General features: G+C 40.0%; 1 protein-coding gene across 2 annotated transcripts in view; it reads right to left on the bottom strand.

Annotated features, from left to right (window-relative positions):
• Nucleotides 1-19,336, bottom strand: part of TAB3 (TGF-beta activated kinase 1 (MAP3K7) binding protein 3) — a 57,739-nt gene that overhangs the window by 25,179 nt on the left and 13,224 nt on the right. For both annotated transcript variants that reach the window (XR_009538534.1, XM_060138350.1), the window contains exon 2: nt 2,229-2,420. Coding sequence is in view for 1 of the 2 variants with exons in the window: in XM_060138350.1 (XP_059994333.1) it covers nt 2,229-2,330 (102 nt within the window). In the remaining variant the exon portion in view is untranslated. The remainder of the gene's footprint in view (nt 1-2,228; nt 2,421-19,336) is intronic.

The following is a 19,336-nucleotide window of genomic DNA, read 5'->3' as shown; positions in this document are numbered from 1 at the left end:
AAAAAAGTAATTGTTGAAATGTAAGAAAACAATTAAATTTGGGCTTTTTCTTATCCTGCTTGAAACCATGCTGATCAAGGGAAGGAAGACAGATATTAAGAGAGAAGACAGATATTGCTAGACACTATGCAAATTTGGAGCCAAAGGATTCAAACTGATTGCCAACAAGACAATGTCACTGACAGATATCTGAAGGGGAAAAAAAAAGATTATTAGCTCCTTCAAGTTTTTTAATAAACCTATGGATTAAAAGGAGAACAAAAACTAGAGTTTTATTTGAAACCTAAGCAGTAACAGACACTTCACTATTTAACATTTTTATTCATTATCCTAAAATTTCATGTTTTCTACATTGAATTAGGTTGCCTAATTAGTACTGCCACAAAAAAGATACAAATTTAAATGATGCAAAGTTGGAGTTGTCAGCCTATTCAAATGTATGTCTACAGTGACAAGCTGAGTACATTTTCTTAGGAAGAAAAATTTAAAACCACAAATGCAAGATATTTAAGTATAAAAATACCACCACAATAGATTCACATGTCACATGTGACCTGCTAAATGTCTTAAAAAGAAAAAACAAAGGATAAAAAATTTATCAAACGATAAATATGAAGAATAAAGAAATAAAAATTGTTTAGCTGGATAAAGAGGTCAGAAGTTTTAAGAAGATATATGTGAACACTCATGAAAGGACTGAGCCAATAAAGCATCATACCCCTAAAAAGTGGTCATAAACTGGGGGATGATAACCTAAGAGAGGCTTTAATGCTTGTGTATTAAATGCAAACTACTGGACAGGGAGGGAGGGATAAATTAAGAGTTTGGGATAAAATAGATAAACAAGGACCTACTGTATAGCACAGGGAACTATACTGTATTCAAAATCCTGTAATAACCTATAATGGAAAAGAATCTGAAAAAGAATGGATATATGCCTATGTATAACTGAATCACTTTGCTGTACACCTGAAACTAACACAACATTGTAAATCAACTATACTTCAATTAAAAGGAAAAAAAGGCAAACTACTGAGTCTTATATACTTTAATGCAAACAGAGAAACTTTCCAGAGCCAGCAGGTGTTAAGTGTCCATACTGATAAACAATATTAATCCCAAAGGAACAAAAAAGTAAAAGACTTAGAACAATGTAAGTTATCAACAAATGTTCACTGAGTTGAATTTAAAGTTCCATTCTTTCAATTTAGTAAAACGAAAACAATAAGCCTTGAAAAAATAAAGGGCTAAATAAAATTAAATTAAGAAAACAAGGTGGGGGCCCTAGAATAAGTTAGGAAGGTAACTGCTAGGAAGGTGATTTAAACTAGAAGGGTTTCACTCCAGTGGGAAGTACCTTTGCTCTACCAGAGACCAAAATGGGGCTAAAGTAAAGAGTGGAAATTCAGACTGGAAATGTTATGGTAGAAAAAATAAAGACAAGCTATAACACAAAAACGAGACCTAGTAGAAGGGCTTGCAAACAAAGGAAGCACCTCTGTTACCACCACTGATCTGTAAGTCTCTATTTGCAATTAACCTCAACTATATATAGGTTTACATTATATCCTGAGCAGCTCACACTGTAAGGGAGAAGCTTGCATATTATGCAGTAACATAGAGTTTGGACTGATTGTGTAATTACGGAAGTCCAGTGAGCAGGACAGAAATACCGCTCCCAAAAGTCAACCAACTAGGGAAATGCTGTAACCCAAAACACACTGCGATTCTGTGAAGGATGATGCAAAACTCAACAGGGGGAGTGTTAGGCCTATTTCTGTGGCCCCTTGAGTGGGAAGAGACGTTCTATCAGAGACCCCCAAAATTTAAGAAGTGAAATGCATGAAGAATCTTTTTGCTACACGCCTTTATTCTTTTCTCTAAATCACTGGTTCTCAATGGGGGAGATTGTGCCTCCCATGGAACATGGAGATTTTGTGTCCCATGGAGACATTTTTGGTTGTCACAACTGCAGGGATACTAATGGCATTTAGTGGGTGGAAGCCAGGGATGCTACTAAACATCCTACAATGCACAAGGCAGACCCCCACAACAAACAATATATCCAGCCCAAAATGTCGACAGGGCCAAGGTTGAGAAATCCTGCTCTAAATGTTCCCCCAACATAAACAAGAAAACTTAACTGAGTTCTAGTCACTACAACACAAAGTCACCTCTAATAAGGTAAACTGTAACTTTAATATCACTATCATTGGTGGGTAATCTACCTGTAACATGCACTGAGACACCACACCCTCCGGAATCTCAGGGAAACGTTGTCGGAGGTCATGGAGAACCTGCATATCAAGCTGTGGACTGTTTTGCGCCATGCCAGAGCAAATGGTGGTCAAGCTTCTCTTATGAAATGGATGCTAATTGGTCTTCCAATAGTAATGATCTTCCAATACTGCAGTCATTTTCTATTAAAAGAAATTAAAGTATGGTTAAATTTAATTACATATTTCACTTTATTCAAATAGAAACCATCAATACATTAAAATGAGCAATCTAAAATAAGTATACCAAATTCTAAAGTTGGAAAATGGACAAATTCTACTTAGCCAAAGACTTTTCCGATGGAATATATAGCTAATCACTGGTTTAAAATCAAGAACGACAGAATTCCCAAACCTTCAGTTCCATTTTAATGCTTCAAAAATGAAAAAAGCAGCAGCTAGATTAAAAATACAGAGTATTATTATTTGGCAACCATATTTTTCTAAGTCTTGAGAAATCCTACTTATGTATAATCACTCATGTTTTCCTACGGGCTATCATATCAGTCCTCTAAAGCGGGATAATCATTTTGATGTCTGAAGTAATAAAATCAGGCAACAGGAATGGATAATAACACCACAAACCACACATGTCCTGTTTGCCTTACATTCTCCCTGTACTTTGAAGCCAAAAGGCTTGAATTTGAACTCTGAGTAAAGCAAACCCAATGTCTAAATGAAACTACTGGGCAAACAAAAATGGAAATGCAGAATCCTTCGCTTTCAAAGATGATGCTGGTGGTCCATCAGTAGCCAGACTTGCCTAGCTAAGGTTTCACCTAGTTCTGGTGCAACTGGCACAGGTGCAAAGATGCCAGGATTTGGGGGCACAGTTTGAGTAGAGGCAAGTCACCTCCAATCTCACTGGTATTAGTCAAGTTAAGCACCCATGTAAATAAAGGCAGCTAGTGAAGTAATAATGAAATCATAAATCAAGTGGCACCATCAAGGTCAATTAACTGACCCATTTTTCATCTATCTCTCCCATTTTTATGACGGGAAAAATGTACAGTGTATACCATACAATCTCATAATATTTCTGCTGTGATCACTCATGAGATGGTAAAATATTTTTAAGACTGAGAATTAAACACCTGCATCTTCGTAAGATGCACGGAAATCATGATTTTAAGATGCAAGTCTAAACTACACAATAAGGGAGGGTCATCCCACACCAAATCCATTTCTTGCAAACAGGCCCTGAAACTTTAAATAATACCATTACCTGGGGCAATGTACAGAACTACAGAGAATTCTTTTTTTTTTTTTTCGGTACGCGGGCCTCTCACTGTTGTGGCCTCTCCCGTTGCAGAGCACAGGCTCCGGACACACAGGCTCAGCGGCCATGGCTCACGGGCCTAGCCGCTCTGCGGCATGTGGGATCTTTCCGGACCGGGGCACGAACCCGCGTCCCCTGCATTGGCAGGCGAACTCTCAACCACTGCGCCACCAGGGAAGACCCAAGAATATTTTAAAACCTTAAAATGCTGCAGGAAAATACTGAATTACTTTTGCTGCTTTATAATTAAGTATATAATTAAAAAATAAATACCATGTAATCTCAAATTTGACTTTCATTATAAGCAGGGAATTTCATTTTGCATGCAATCTCTTGACTTTTACTGGGCATCGAGCTCTCTTTTCTTCCTTCTAAGCCAAGACTGTCAAGAGTAATTATACTCTTTGTGTCTACAAGGTGGCAACAAAGCCCCTATGGATAAGACTCTGCCTAACCTCAGGTATAAATAGCTATTAGGGACTGCTTTAATGACTTCCAACATCAACATGGAGGATATCTAGTGAATCTAAAGAAAAATCAAAATATGGGAAAAGAATAAAGATAACTTCCAATATGCACATATATATAGGCTTTCTGGCCTCCATATACAATTCTGTTCTCTGCAATGCATTCCTTAGTCTGCTCTAATCTGGCTCAAATCACTGTTCCACTGAAATACTCTCTTCATCATCTCTCTGCTGCTAAATTCAGAGGATTTATCTTCTGGTTCCTATGCCCCTTGACCTTTGCAGCATCTGACACTACTGATCATTCCTTCCTTTTTTCAGCCTCTATGACATCACACTAGCCTGGTTTCTTCCCACCTCTCTTGTCACATTAATGCTTGCCTGGTTTGGGCCCTAAGCCGCCTCGTCTTCTCATTCTACATCCTTGTGCCTAGTGATGACCTCCACTACTAAGGTTTCAAAAACATTTAAAGGCTGATGATTCCCAAATTGCTATTAAGCACCATGCATGCTCTCTCTTAAGACTCCAGACACATAGAGTCTACTGCCTACACACAGCACCATCTGGATAAACCCAAAGACATTAGTCAATATGTACAAAAAGGAACTCCTTACCACAATCCTTCCCCAAACACTGTGTTCTCTCTATGAATGTTACTACTATTCACTCAGTTAACAAAACTAGAAACCAGAGCGTGCTCCTTGACTTCCCATTCTTGCACAACCAACTAAACAAGAATATTAAATCAAATGGGTGATGGTGTGCACCCTGGTTCTGCCATTTAGTAGCATCTAGGAAAGATACTCAGCTTTTAAGCCTTTGAAGCTTCATATTTAAAAATGGAAATAATTGTAGGATTGTAGTAGAATTTAAAAGGCAAACAGTAGTAAGTCAGGAAGCATTAGTTACTATTATTCAGGGCATGTCTGAATATTGTTCTCATCAACATTATACTAGCAACTTCCTGCTGCTCTTCCCACCTCAGGTCTTGCCTTCCCCCACATCACAGCCAGAGTATCTGTTTTCTAATCTCAACCAAACAGCGCTATGTGTGATCCTGTGCATGGATGTCCCACACTGCCTCCTCTCAGGGCATTAGCCCATGATCATCCATCTGCCTGAGATACTTTTCTATCTTCCTCCCTCCCACTGCTTCTCCGAGCCATACTGATACCGTACATGTCAGTATTGGTGGCACCTCCTCTAAGAAAGCTTCCACTGACAGTCACCACCACCCCCCGCAACTTAGTCCGGCTGCCGTAACTCTCCTCCACCTACTCTGGGCTAAAGGACCCTCCACTATGCTTCCACAGCAGGCTGTGCTTATCCTCACAGGAGCACCAAACACACTATACTGGAGCCACCTGTGTATCTGAAGGTCTCACATGTGGAACTGTAGCTCCACCTAGAATGTGTTATGCCAGAAAGTGGGGACGTACTCAAAGAATGATGGGAGCTTGTTACAAGAACCTGAAAGTCAGCTTGAAGAGGCTCCCACTGACCAAATCTGTGACAATTTGAGCACCAAAACAATTAAGGACAGTAATGAATTACAGGCCTGTAGAAAAGCGGAACCCGTGAGTCCTTAGCCCAATAATAAATAGTTAAATAGGCACACACACAAATAAAGGCAAAGGGAGGGCTTTTGCTTAGTGGAATCCAACTGGTAAATGTGTGCAGGAAGTGCTGGAGCTGGAAAAATCATCATTTTGCAGCCATCACAGTACAGACTACTTCAATAAAGAATCATCAATGGATGCTAAATCTAGGGGGAAGTTTGGATGAAGTTAGGCTATATTAATGGTCTTAAAAGTGTCTCCCCAGAGAACTGCTTATTAGCTGCAAAGGAAAATTTAACTATATAGTAGATAAATCAAACAACATCTTGGATAATCAAAATTAACATCACCAATGAGGGACAGATGGACAGCACACGCCTCCAGATGTGATACTGTGAGAAGAATATATCACTTTATAATATTCCAGTTAGGAATATGTAATCTGAAACTATTCATTAAAAAATAGACAAAACCAAAATGAGAAATGTTCTGTTAAAAACAAAAAGCAGGGAGTGGGAAGGTGAAAATGTCATCTTAAAAAAATGCCAACGTCATAAAAGACAAATGCTAGAAAAATCAAAGATTAAAGGAGATACTAGAACCATGACAACTAAATCTAATGACTGATCTCAGACTGGATCCTATACTAAATGGAGGAAATGTTATAAAATAAATGAATGGATCAACTGACAAAATTCAATGTGGATGGTACATTAGGAAAAGTATTCTACCAATGTTAAACTTATTGAATTTAATCAATTTACTGACTTGGTAATTGTGCTGTGGTTATATACGAGAATATCCCTATTTTTAGGAATTAGGCAATGAAGCATTTAGGAGTAAAGGGCAACTTTACTTTCAAATGGTTCAGGAGAAACAATCAAATATATGTATATGTGTGCATATATACAAACATGCACACACACACATGTGCACAGAAAGAGGGAGCAAGTTACAAAAGCGCAAAGGAAAAGGACTTACAACAAGATGGCAGAGTAGGAAGGCCCTGAGCTCACCTCCTCTCATGGGCACACCAAAATTACAACTATTTACAGAGCAACTATTGATAAGAAAGTCAGGAATCTACCAGAAAAGATCTACAACTAAAGATATAAAGAAAAAACCACAACAAGATGAGTAGAAGAGGTAGAGTTGCAGTATACTCAAGACCCGAACCCCCAGGTGGGCAACCCACATACAGGAGGAGAATTACAACTGCAGAAGTCCTCCCCAAGGAAGGGGTCTGAACTCCACATGGGGCTCCCCAGCCCTGTCATCCTGCACTGGGAAGACGAGCCACCAGAACATTTGGCTTTGAAGGCCAGCAGGGCTTTCCTTCCAGAGAACCAAGGGCAGTGGGAAACAGAGACTCCACTCTTAAGGGCACACACAAAATCTCACATGCTCCAGAAACCAGGGCAGAAACAGTAATTTGAAAGGAGCCTGGGTCAGACCCACCTGCTGACCTTGAAGAGTCTCCCAGAGAGGCAGGAGGCAATTGGCACTCACCCTGGGGACACAGACACTGGTGGCAGTCATTTGGGGGAGCTTGTTCTACCATATAGACACTGCTGTTGGCAAGCATCACTTTGGAATCCTCCATCTAGCTTATGAGCCTCAGGATCCCACAGAGTCCCTGCCCACATGCCTGTAGGCACCAGTACTGGGATGCCTCAGGCCAAGCAACTAACCAGGTGGGGATGCAGCCCCACCTACCAACAGAGCAGCAGTAGCCACAGGACCCACCAGGCCCCTTCCCCACCCACCATCAGGTCAACAACAGCTCTTAGACAACTTGAGCCCCTCAGCCAGCCACGCTGGGATCCAGCCCCACTCGCCAGTGTGCCAGCACCAGCTTTGGACACCACGGAACCTGCAGCCAGCCGAGTCAAGAACCGGCCCTACTTACCAGCAGGTTGACACTAGATCTGGGAACCCCGGGCCCACAGCTACCCACCCCTGAACACGGGTCTGCCCACCAGTAAGCCAGCACTAGCTCTAGAACACCTGGGTTTCTGTAGCCAGTTGCCTCGTGACCTGGCCCACCCAACCAGCAGCTGGCAACCACTGCACAAAGCAGGACCTGGTGCCCAACCAGACCAGGAGCCAGCCACACCTAGCAAAGTGACATAGTCAGCCTGCCACAACAGAAGGACCCACACAGCCCACACCCCTAGAGAATAACAGCTCTGGTAACCAGAGGGGAGTGCACTGCTGGAACACTTAGGATGTCTCCTACAAAAGGCTACTTCTCCAAGGTTGGGAAATATAACCCATCTACCAGATACACAGAAATAAAAATGGCAGTCAACAGAGCAACATGTTCCAATCAAAGGAAAAAGATAAAACCCCAGAAGAAAAACTAAATGAAGTGGAAATAAACCATCTACCTGATAAAGAGTTCAAGGTACTGACCATAAAGTTAATCAAAGAATTGGGGGAAGAACGGATGAACACAGTGAGAAGTTTAACAAAGAGTTAGAATACATAAAGAACCACAAACAGAAATGAAGACTACAGTAACTGAAATGAAAAATACACTAGAAGGGCTTCCCTAGTGGCGCAGTGGTTGAGAGTCCGCCTGCCAATGCAGGGAACACGGGTTCGTTCCCCGGTCCAGGAAGATCCCACATGCCGCGGAGCGGCTGGGCCCGTGAGCCATGGCCGCTGAGCCTGTGCGTCCGGAGCCTGTGCTCCGCAACGGGAGAGGCCACAACAGTGAGAGGCCCATATACCGCAAAAAAAAAAAAAAAAAAAACACTAGAAGAAATCAGTAGTAGACTAAATGATACAGAGGAATGGATCAGCGAACCAGAAGACAGAGCAGTGGAAATCACTGAGCTGAACAGATTTAAAGAAAAAAAAAAGAATACAAAGAAATGACGACAGTTTAACGGACTCCTAAGATATCATGAAGCATACTAACATTCGTATTATAAAGGTCCCAGAAGGATAAGACAGAGGGAAAGGGGCAGAGAACATATTTGAAGATGTAACAGCTGGAAACTTCCCTAACCTGGGAAAGGAAATAGATATCCAGATCCAGGAAGCAAAGAGTCCCAAACTGGATGAACCCACAGAGGTCACACCATGACACAATGAAATTAAACTGGCAAAAATCACAGACAAGGATAGAATATTAAAAGCAGCATGGAAAAAGCAAGAAGTTACATACAAGGGAACTCCAGTAAAGCTATGAGCTGTTTTTTCAGCAGAAACTCTGCAGGCCAAAAGCAAGTGGCATGATGTATTTAAAGTGACGAGAGGAAAAAACCTACAACCAAGAATACTCTACTCGGCAAGCCTCTCATTCACGTTTAATGGAGAGATCAAAAGTTTTACAGACAAGCGAAAGCTAAAAAAGAGTTCAGTACTACCAAACCAGCTTTACAAGAAACATTAAAGGGCCTTCTCTAAGAGAAAAAGAAAAGGCCACATCTAGAAATGTGAAAATTATGAAAAGATGGGATCGGATCAAGATGGGCAGAGGAGTAGGACGTGGATCTCACCTTCTCCCAAAAATACATCAAAAATACATCTACATGCTGAACGATTATCACAGAACATCTACTGAACTCTGGCAGAAGACCTCAGACTTCCAAAAGGACAAGAAAATCTCCATGTAACTGAGTAGGACAAAACTAAAAAAGAAAAAAAAAACAAAAGAGAGAGAGAACGGAATCAGGAGGGATCCTGAGCCCCTGGGAGGGAGCTGTGAAAGAGGAATTGTTTCCAAACATTGGGAAGTCCCCTCACTGGCGGGAAGATCATCTGGGACAGAAGCAGAGCTTCGGAGCCTCAGAAGAGAGTGGAGAAACCAGTTTGCAGAAGGCAAAGTGGAGTGAGACCTGCAAAGACGGTCAGTGCCAACACCCAGCACTCCCCAGCCTGAGACGCTCGTACACTGGGGCAGGCAGGGGCTGGGTGCTGAGGCTCGCAATTCGGAGGTCAGACTTGGGGAGAGGACTCAGGTTGGCTGTGTGGAGACAGCCTGAGAGGGCTAGGGTGTGATGTGCCACAACCAAGGGAGTATGGGAAGAAGACTGGGCCTGCCACAGAGGCAAGGTGCTATTGTTGGGGGGCACGCAAGGAAAGGGGCAGGACCACCATAGGAGCTTCTTTCTCCGTGTGTACTATCAGGCAATAGGGCACTGCCTGCACAAGCTCTGGGGTGGGCACGAGCCACAGCTGCCACATCAGACTCGAGAGGTGGGTGCTGATTGCTGCCACTACCGAGAATTCTGTGAACAGACACCAACCACTGTCCCCGCATTCCTGGGAGCATGCGCAGGCCACTCACCTTCACACCCCCATCAAGGGAATAACAGCTAGCACATACTGAGGAAAGAGACAGCAAGCATCCAAAGCAAAAGCAGCCCTCACGCCAAAACAATATTAAACCCACACAAGCTTCACGGGGACACTCCCACATAGAAACAGACCTCCAAGATTACAGGAGATAATTGTTCTCCTAAACGCACAGAGTAAGAGAAATATAAGCAAAATGAAGAAGCAGAGGAACTACTCCCACTTAAAAGTCCAAGAGAATTCCCCTGAAAGAACAAACAATGAAACAGTCCTCTTCAGTCTAACAGACACTGAGTTCAAAAAAAGAGGTAAGAAAAATACCAAAGGAATGAAGAAAGGCTATCAACAGAAATGCAGATTACTGTAAAAAGGACCGAGAAACTATAAGAAGGAGCCAAGAAAAATTAGAAAATTCATCTGCCAAGACAAAAGCTGAACTAAAAGCAATGAATAGCAGAATGAATATTGCAGGAGAAAGAATAAGCAATCTAGAAGATAGAAAAATGGAAATTAATCAAAACGGCACACAAAAAGAAAACAATATAAGAGACCTATGGGATAACATAAACATGCCAATCTACGCATAATAGGGATTCCAAAAGGAGAAGAAAGAGAAACGGGGATTGAAAATGTATTTGAAGAAATTATGGCTGAAAACTTCCCAAACCTAAAGAAGGAACCAAATATCCAGCTATAGGAAGCACAGAGGGTCTCAAACAAGATGAACCCAAACAAACCTACACCAAGACATATTGTAATAAAGATGGCCAAAGTTCAAGAGAGGATTCTAAAGGCAGCAAGAGAAAAACAAAGAGTCAATTACAAGGGAACCCCCATAAGGCTATCAGCTGATTTCTCAACAGAAACACTGCAGGCCAGAAGGGAGTGGCAAAATATATTCAAAGTTTTGAAAGAGAAAAACCTGCAGCCTAGAATACTCTACCCACCACGATTATCACTGAGAATAAGAGGTGAGATAAAGAATTTCTCAGACAAGCAAAAACTAAAAGAATACAGCAATACTAAACCTACCTAAAAGAAATAATGAAAGGTCTTCTCTAAATAGAAAAGAAGTAAGAAGATATTAGGAAGGAGTAAATCACAATTGGAAACTAAATTACTTAAATAAGCCAGTATACAGATCAAAAAGGGGGAAAAAAACCTACTTGTGAAAGTGTTGATAAACAGAAGGAACGGCAAAAGGGTAAACATGAAGATGTAAAAAAGGACATCAGAATCATAAAATGTGGGGAAAGAGAGTTAAAAAATGTAGATTCTTTTTTTTTTCTTAGAATGTGTTTGAGCTTATATGACTATCAGTTGAAAAGAAGCAGATATAGGAAGGGATTAACATACCTGAAAAACAGGGCAACCACAAATCAAAAACATACAATAGGTTCACAAAAACCAAAAAGAAGAGAACACAAGCAAAAAATCAAACCACAAAAAGAAAAACAGAAAGAAAAAGATAGGAACAAAGAAGAAACATAGAATCCACTGGAAAACAAGGGTTAAAATGGCAATAAACACATATGTATCAATAATTACCTTAAATGTCAAAGGACTGAATGCTCCAATCAAAAGACATAGGGTGGCAGACTGGATAAAAAAACAGCAGCCTACAATATGCTGCCTGTAAGAGACCCACCTTAGGGCAAAGGACACAGAGATTGAAAGTGAGAGGATGGAGAAAAATATTTCATGCAAACGGAAATGACAAGAAAGCAGGAGTCGCAATACTCATATCAGACAAAATAAACTTTAAAACAAAGGCCATAAAGAAAGATAAAGAAGGATACTACATAATGATAAAAGAATCAACACAAGAAGAGGATCTTCCACTCGTGAACACATATGCACCTAATATAGGAGCACCCAAACACATAAAACAAATACTAACCAACATAAATGGAGAAATTGAAGGGAATACAATAACAGTAGGAGACTTTAACACCCCACACATTATCAATGGACACATCTTCTAGAGAGAAAAATCAATAAGGCGACAGAGATCCTAAATGATACAACAGTTAGACTTAATTGATATTTTCAGGACATTACATCCAAAAAAACAGAATACACATTCTTTTCAAGTACACATGGAACATTTTCTAGGACTGGGCACATACCAGGGCACAAAACTAACCTCAACAAAGTGAAGAGTACAGAAATTGTTTCTAGCATCTTCTCTGACCACAATGGCATGAAACTAGAAAAAAACCGCAAGAGAAGAAATGACCAAAAAAAGACTACATGGAAACTAAACAACATGCTACTAAAAAAACCAATGAGTCGGGACTTCCTTGATGGTGCAGTGGTTAAGAATCTGCCTGCCAATGCAGGGGACACGGATTTGATCCCTGGTCTGGGAAGATCCCACATGCCGTGGAGCAACTAAGCCCGTGCACCACAACTACTGAGCCTGCACTCTAAAGCCTGCGAGCCACAACTACTGAGCCCACACACCACAACTACTGAAGCCCATGCGCCTAGAGCCCGTGCTGTGCAACAAAGAGAAGCCACCGCAATGAGAAGCCTGCACAACGCAACAAAGAGTAGCCCCCACTTGCTGCAACTAGAGAAAGCCTGTGCACAGCAACGAAGACCCAAAACAGCCAAAAATAAATAAATTAATTAATTTAAAAATACCAAAAACAAAAACCAATGAGTCAATGACAAAATAAAAAACAAAATTAAAAAATACCTTGAGACAAATGACAATAAAAACACAATCATACAAAATCTTTGGGATACAGCAAAAGCAGTTCCTAAGGGAAGTTCATAGGGATACAGGCCTTCCTCAAAAAACAAGAAAAATCTCAAATAAACAACCTAACCTACCACCTAAAAGATTTAGAAAAAGAACAAACAAAACCTGGGGGGACTGGTTCAAGATGGCAGAGTAGAAGGACGTGCTCTCACTCCCTCTTGCGAGAGCACCGGAATCACAACTAACTGCTGCACAATCATCGATAGGAAGACACTGGAACTTACCAAAAAAGATACCCCACATCCAAAGACAAAGGAGAAGCAACAATGAGACGGTAGGAGGGGCGCAATCACAACCTGGGGGTCCGGCAACGAGAGGAGGAATTCCTAAAGAATCAGCCTTTGAAGGCTAGTGGGATTTAACTGCAGGACTTAAGACAGGAATGGGGGAAACAGAGACTCCACTCTTGGATGGCACACATAAAGCAGTGTGTGCATCGGGACCCAGGGGAAGGAGCAGTGACCCTGGGGGAGACTGAACCAGACCTACCTGCTAGTGTCAGAGGGTCTCCCACAGAGGTGGGGGGTGGCTGTGTCCCACTGTGAGGACAAGGACACTGGCAGCAGAAGTTCTGGGAAGTACTCCTTGGCATGAACCCTCCCAGAGTCCACCATTAGCCCCACCAAAGAGCTGGGTAGGCTCCAGTGTCGGGTTGCCTCAGGCCAAACAACCAACAGGGAGGGAACCCAGCCCCACCCATCAGCAGACAAGTGAATTAAAGTTTTGCTGAGCTCTACCTACCACCAGTCCCTCCCATCAGGAAACTTGCACAAGCCTCTTAGATAGCCTCATCCACCAGAGGGCAGACAGCAGAAGCAAGAAGAACTACAATCCTGTAGCCTGTGGAACAAAAACCACATTCACAGAAAGATAGACAAGATGAAAAGGCAGAGGGCTTTGTACCAGATGAAGGAACAAGATAAAACCCCAGAAAAACAACTAAATGGAGTGGAGATAGGCAACCTTCCAGAAAAGGAATTCAGAATAATGATAGTGAAGATGTTCCAGGACCTCGGAAAAAGAATGAAGGCAAAGATCGAGAAGATGCAAGAAATGTTTAACAAAGACCTAGAAGAATTAAAGAACAAACACCTAGAAGAATTAAAGAACAAAGAGAGATGAACAATACAATACCTGAAATAAAAAATACACTAGAAGGAATCAATAGCAGAATAATTGAGGCAGAAAAACGGATAAGTGACCTGGAAGACAGAATGGTGGAATTCACTGCCGAGGAACAGAATAAAGAAAAAAGAATGAAAAGAAATGAAGACAGCCTAAGAGACCTCCTGGGACGACATTTAACGCAACAACACTCACATTATAGGGGTCCCAGAAGGAGAAGTGAGAGAAAAAGGACCTGAGAAAATATCTGAAGAGATTATAGTCGAATACTTCCCTAAACATTGGAAAGGAATAGACATCCAAGTCCAGGAAGGGCAGAGAGTCCCATACAGGATAAACCCGAGGAGAAACACGCCGAGACACAGTAATCAAATGGGCAAAAATTAAAGACAAAGAAAAATTACTGAAAGCAACAGGGAAAGACGACAAATAAGATACAAGGGAATTCCCATAAGGCTAACAGCTGATTTCTCAGCAGAAACTCTATAAGCCAGAAGAGAGTGGCATGACATATTTAAAGTGATGAAAGGGAAGAACCTACAACCAAGATTACTATACCTGGCAAGGATCTCATACACATTCGATGGAGAAATCAAAAGTTTACAGACAAGCAAAAGCTAAGAGAATTCAGCACCACAGCAAATGCTAAAGGAACTTCTCTAAGTGGGAGACACAAGAGAAGAAAAGGACCTAAAGCACAAACCCATAACAATTAAGAAAATGGTAATAGGAACATACATATCGATAATTACCTTAAATGTGAATGCATTAACTGCTCCAACCAAAAGACACAGGCTCGCTGAATGGATACAAAAACAAGACCCATACATATGCTGTCTACAAGAGACCCACTTCAGACCTAGGGACACATACAGACTGAAAGTGAGGGTATGGAAAAAGATACACCATGCGAATGGAAATCAAAAGAGCGCTGGAGTAGCAATACTCATATCAGATAAAATAGACTTTAAAATAAAGAATGTTACAAGAGACAAGGACAGACACTACATAATGATCAAGGGATCAATCCAAGAAGATATAACAATTATAAATATATATTTATATTTGCAAATATAATAGATATGCACTCAACAAAGGAGCACGTCAATACATAAGGCAACTGCTAACAGCTATAAAAGAGGAAATCAACAGTAACACAATAATAGTGGGGGACTTTAACACCTCACTTACACCAATGCACAGATCATCCAAATAGAATATTAATAAGGAAACACAAGCTTTAAATGACACAACAGACCAGACAGATTTAACTGATATTTATAGGACATTCCACTCCAAAACAGCAGATTATGCTTTCTTCTCAAGTGTGCACGAAAATTCTCAAGTATGGATCACATCTTGGGTCACAAATCAAGCCTCAGTAAATTTAAGAAAACTGAAATCATATCAAAAATCTTTTCTGACCACAACGATATGAGATTAGAAATGAATTACAGGCAATAAAATGTAAAAAACACAAACACATGGAGGCTAAACAATATGTTACTAAAACACCAAGAGATCACTGAACAAATCAAAGAGGAAATCAAAAAATACCTGGAGACAAATGACAACGAAAACATGACGATCCAAAACCTATGGGAGGCAGCAAAAGCAGTTCTAAGAGGGAAGTTTACAGCAATACAATCCTACCTCAAGAAATAACGAACATCTCAAATAAACAATCTAACCTTAAACCTAAAGGAACTAGAGAAAGAAGAACAAAACCCAAAGTTAGTAGAAGGAAAGAAATCATAAAGATCAGAGCAGAAATAAATGAAAGAGAAACAAAGAAAATATCAAAGATCAATAAAACCAGAAGCTGGTTCTTTGAGAAGATAAACAAAATTGATAAACCATTAGCCAGACTCATCATGAAAAAGAGGGAGAGGACTCAAATCAATAAAATGAGAAATGAAAAAGGAGAAGTTACAACAGACACCCCAGAAATACAAAGCATCCTAAGAGACTACTACAAGCAACTGTATGCCAATAAAATGGACAACCTGGAAGAAATGGACAAATTCTTAGAAAGGTATAACCTTCGAAGACTGACCCAGGAAGAAATAGAAAATATGAAAAGACCAATCACAAAGTAATGAAATTAAAAGTGTGATTAAAAATCTTCCATCAAACAAAAGTCCAGGACCAGATGGCTTCACAGGTGAATTCTATCAAACATTTAGAGAAGAGCTAACACCCATTCTTCTCAAACTCTTCCAAAAAACTGCAGAGGAAGGAACACTCCCAAACTCATTCTGTGAGGCCAACATCACCCTGATACCAAAACCAGACAAAGATACTACAAAAAAAGAAAATTACAGAGCAATATCACCGATGAATATAGATGTAAAAATCCTCAAAAAAAAAATAAAATGCTCAACAAAATACTAGCAAACAGAATCCAACAACATATTAAAAGGATCACACACCATGATTAAGTGGGATCTATCCCAGGGATGCAAGGATTCTTCAATATACGCAAATCAATCAATGTGATATACCATATTAACAAATTGAAGAATAAAACCATATGATCATCTCAATAGATGCAGAAAAAGCTTTTGACAAAATTCAACACCCATCTATGATAAAAACTCTCCAGAAAGTGGGCACAGAGGGAACCTACCTCAACATAATAAAGGCCACATATGACAAACCCACAGCAAACATCATTCTCAATGGTGAAAAACTGAAAGCATTTCCTCTAAGATCAGGAACAAGACAAGGATGTCCACTCTCACCACTATTATTCAACACAGTTTGGAAGTCCTAGCCACAGCAATCAGAGAAGAAGAAGAAATACAAATTGGAAAAGAAGTAGAACTGTCACTGTCTGCAGATGACGTGATATTATACATAGAGAATCCTAAAGATGCTACCAGAAAACTCCTAGAGCTAATCAATGAATTTGGTAAAGTTGCAGGATACAAAATTAATGCACAGAAATCTCTTGTATTCCTATACACTAATGATGAAAAATCTGAAAGAGAAATCAAGGAAACACTCGCATTTACCACTGCAACAAAAAGAATAAAATACCTAGGAATAAACCTACCTAGGGAGACAAAAGACCTGTATGCAGAAAACTGTAAGACACTGATGAAAGAAATTAAAGATGATACAAACAGATGGAGAGATATGCCATGTTCCTGGATTGGAAGAATCGATATTGTGAAAATGACTACACTACCCAAAGCAATCTACAAATTCGATGCAATCCCTGTGAAATTACCAGTGGCATTTCTTACAGAACTTGAACAAAAAATCTTAAAATTTGTATGGAGACACAAAAGACCCCAAATAGCCAAAGCAGTCTTGAGGGAAAAAAACAGAGCTGGAGGAATCAGACTCCCTGACTTCAGACTATACTACAAAGCTACAGTAATTAAGAAAATATGGTACTGGCACAAAAAAAGAAATATAGATCAATGGAACAGGATAGAAAGCCCAGAGATAAACCCACACACCTATGGTCAACTAATCTATGACAAAGGAGGCAAGGATATACCATGGAGAAATGACTGTCTCTTCAATAAGTGGTGCTGGGAAAACTGGACAGCTACATGTAAAAGAATGAAATTAGAACACTCCCTAACACCACACACAAAAATAAACTCAAAAAGGATTAGAGACCTAAATGTAGGACCGGACACTATAAAACTCTTAGAGGAAAACATAGGAAGAACACTCTTTGACATAAATCACAGCAAGATCTTTTTTGATCCACCTCATAGAGCAATGGAAATAAAAACAAAAGTAAACAAATGGGACCTAATGAAACTTCAAAGCTTTTGCAAAGCAAAGGAAACCACAAACAAGACAAAAAGACAACCTTCAGAATGGGAGAAAATATTTGCAAATGAATCAACGGACAAAAGATTAATCTCCAAAATATATAACCAGCTCATGCAGCTCAATATTAAAAAAACATACAACCCAATCCAAAAATGGGAAGAAGACCTAAATGGACATTTCTCCAAAGAAGACGTACAGATGGCCAAGAAGCACATGAAAAGCTGCTCAATATCACTAATTATTAGAGAAATGCAAATCAAAACTACAATGAGGTATCACCTCACACCAGTTAGAATGGGCATCATCAGAAAATCTACAAACAAGAAATGCTAGAGAGGGTGTGGAGAAAAGGGAACCCTCTTGCACTGTTGGTGGGAATATAAATTGATATAGCCACTGTGGAGAACAGTATGGAGATTCCTTAAAAAACTAAAAATAGAATTACCATACGACCCAGCAATCTCACTAGTGGACATATACTCAGAGAAAACCATAATTCAAAAAGACATATACACCCCAATGTTCACTGCAGCACTATTTACAATAGCCAGGTCATGGAAGCAACGTAAATGCCCATCGACAGACGTATGGATAAGCAAGATGTGGTACATATATACAATGGAATATTACTTAGCCTCAAAAAGTAACGAAACTGGGTCATTTGTACAGACGTGGATGGATCTAGAGACTGTCATACAGAGTGAAGTAAGTCAGAAAGAGGAAAAGAAATATCGTATATTAACACATATATGTGAAACCTAGAAAAATGGTACAGATGAACCGGTTTACAGGGCAGAAATTGAGACACAGATGTAGAGAAGAAACGTACTGACACCAAGGGGGGAAAGTGGCCGGGGGTGGTGGTGGTGTGATGAATTGGGAGATTGGGATTGACATATGTACACTAATATGTATAAAATGGATAACTAAAAAGAACCTGCTATGTAGAAAAATAAATAAAATTCAGGAATTCAAGAAAAACCAAAAAACAAAACAGAACCTGAAGTCAGCAGAAGGAAGGAAATAATAAAGATCAGAGAGGAAATAAATAAAATAGAGATTAAAAAAAATAGAAAAAATGAAGAAAACCAAGAGCTGGTTCTTTGAAAGGGTAAACAAAATTGACAAACCTCTGGCCAGGCTCACCAAAAAGAAAAGAGAGAGAACGCAAATAAACAAAATAAGAAATGAAAAAGGAGGAATCTCAACCGATACCACAGAAATACAAAAAACCATAAGAGAATACCAAGAACAATTATATATCAACAAATGTGACAACCTAGAAGAAACGGACAACTTTCTTGAAACATATAGCACACCAAAATTGAATCAAGGAGAAACAGATGATTTGAACACACCAATCACTAGAAGTGAAATAGAATCTGTAATTTTAAAAAACTCCCTACAAACTAAAGTCCTGGACCAGTTGACTGGACTGGGGAATTCTTCCAAACATACCAGGAAGAACTTACACCAATCCTCAAACTCTTGCAAAAGACTGAAGAGGGAGGAACACTCCCAAAGACATTCTATGAAGCCACCATCACCCTGATAACAAAACCAGACAAAGATATCACCAAAAAAGAAATTACAGGCCAATAACTTTGATGAATATAGATGCAAAAAATCTCAATATATTAGCAAACCGAATCCAAAAATATATTAAAAAGGTCATACACCACCACCAAGTGGGATTCACCCCAAGTTCACAAGGATGGTTCAACATATGCAAATCAATCAACGTACTACATCA

The sequence above is a fragment of the Lagenorhynchus albirostris genome, chromosome X (assembly GCF_949774975.1).
Source record: "Lagenorhynchus albirostris chromosome X, mLagAlb1.1, whole genome shotgun sequence".
In the NCBI taxonomy this organism is placed as follows: Eukaryota; Metazoa; Chordata; class Mammalia; order Artiodactyla; family Delphinidae; genus Lagenorhynchus; species Lagenorhynchus albirostris.
Note: the sequence above shows the minus strand (reverse complement) of the source record. Positions and strands in the feature narration are given on the sequence as shown.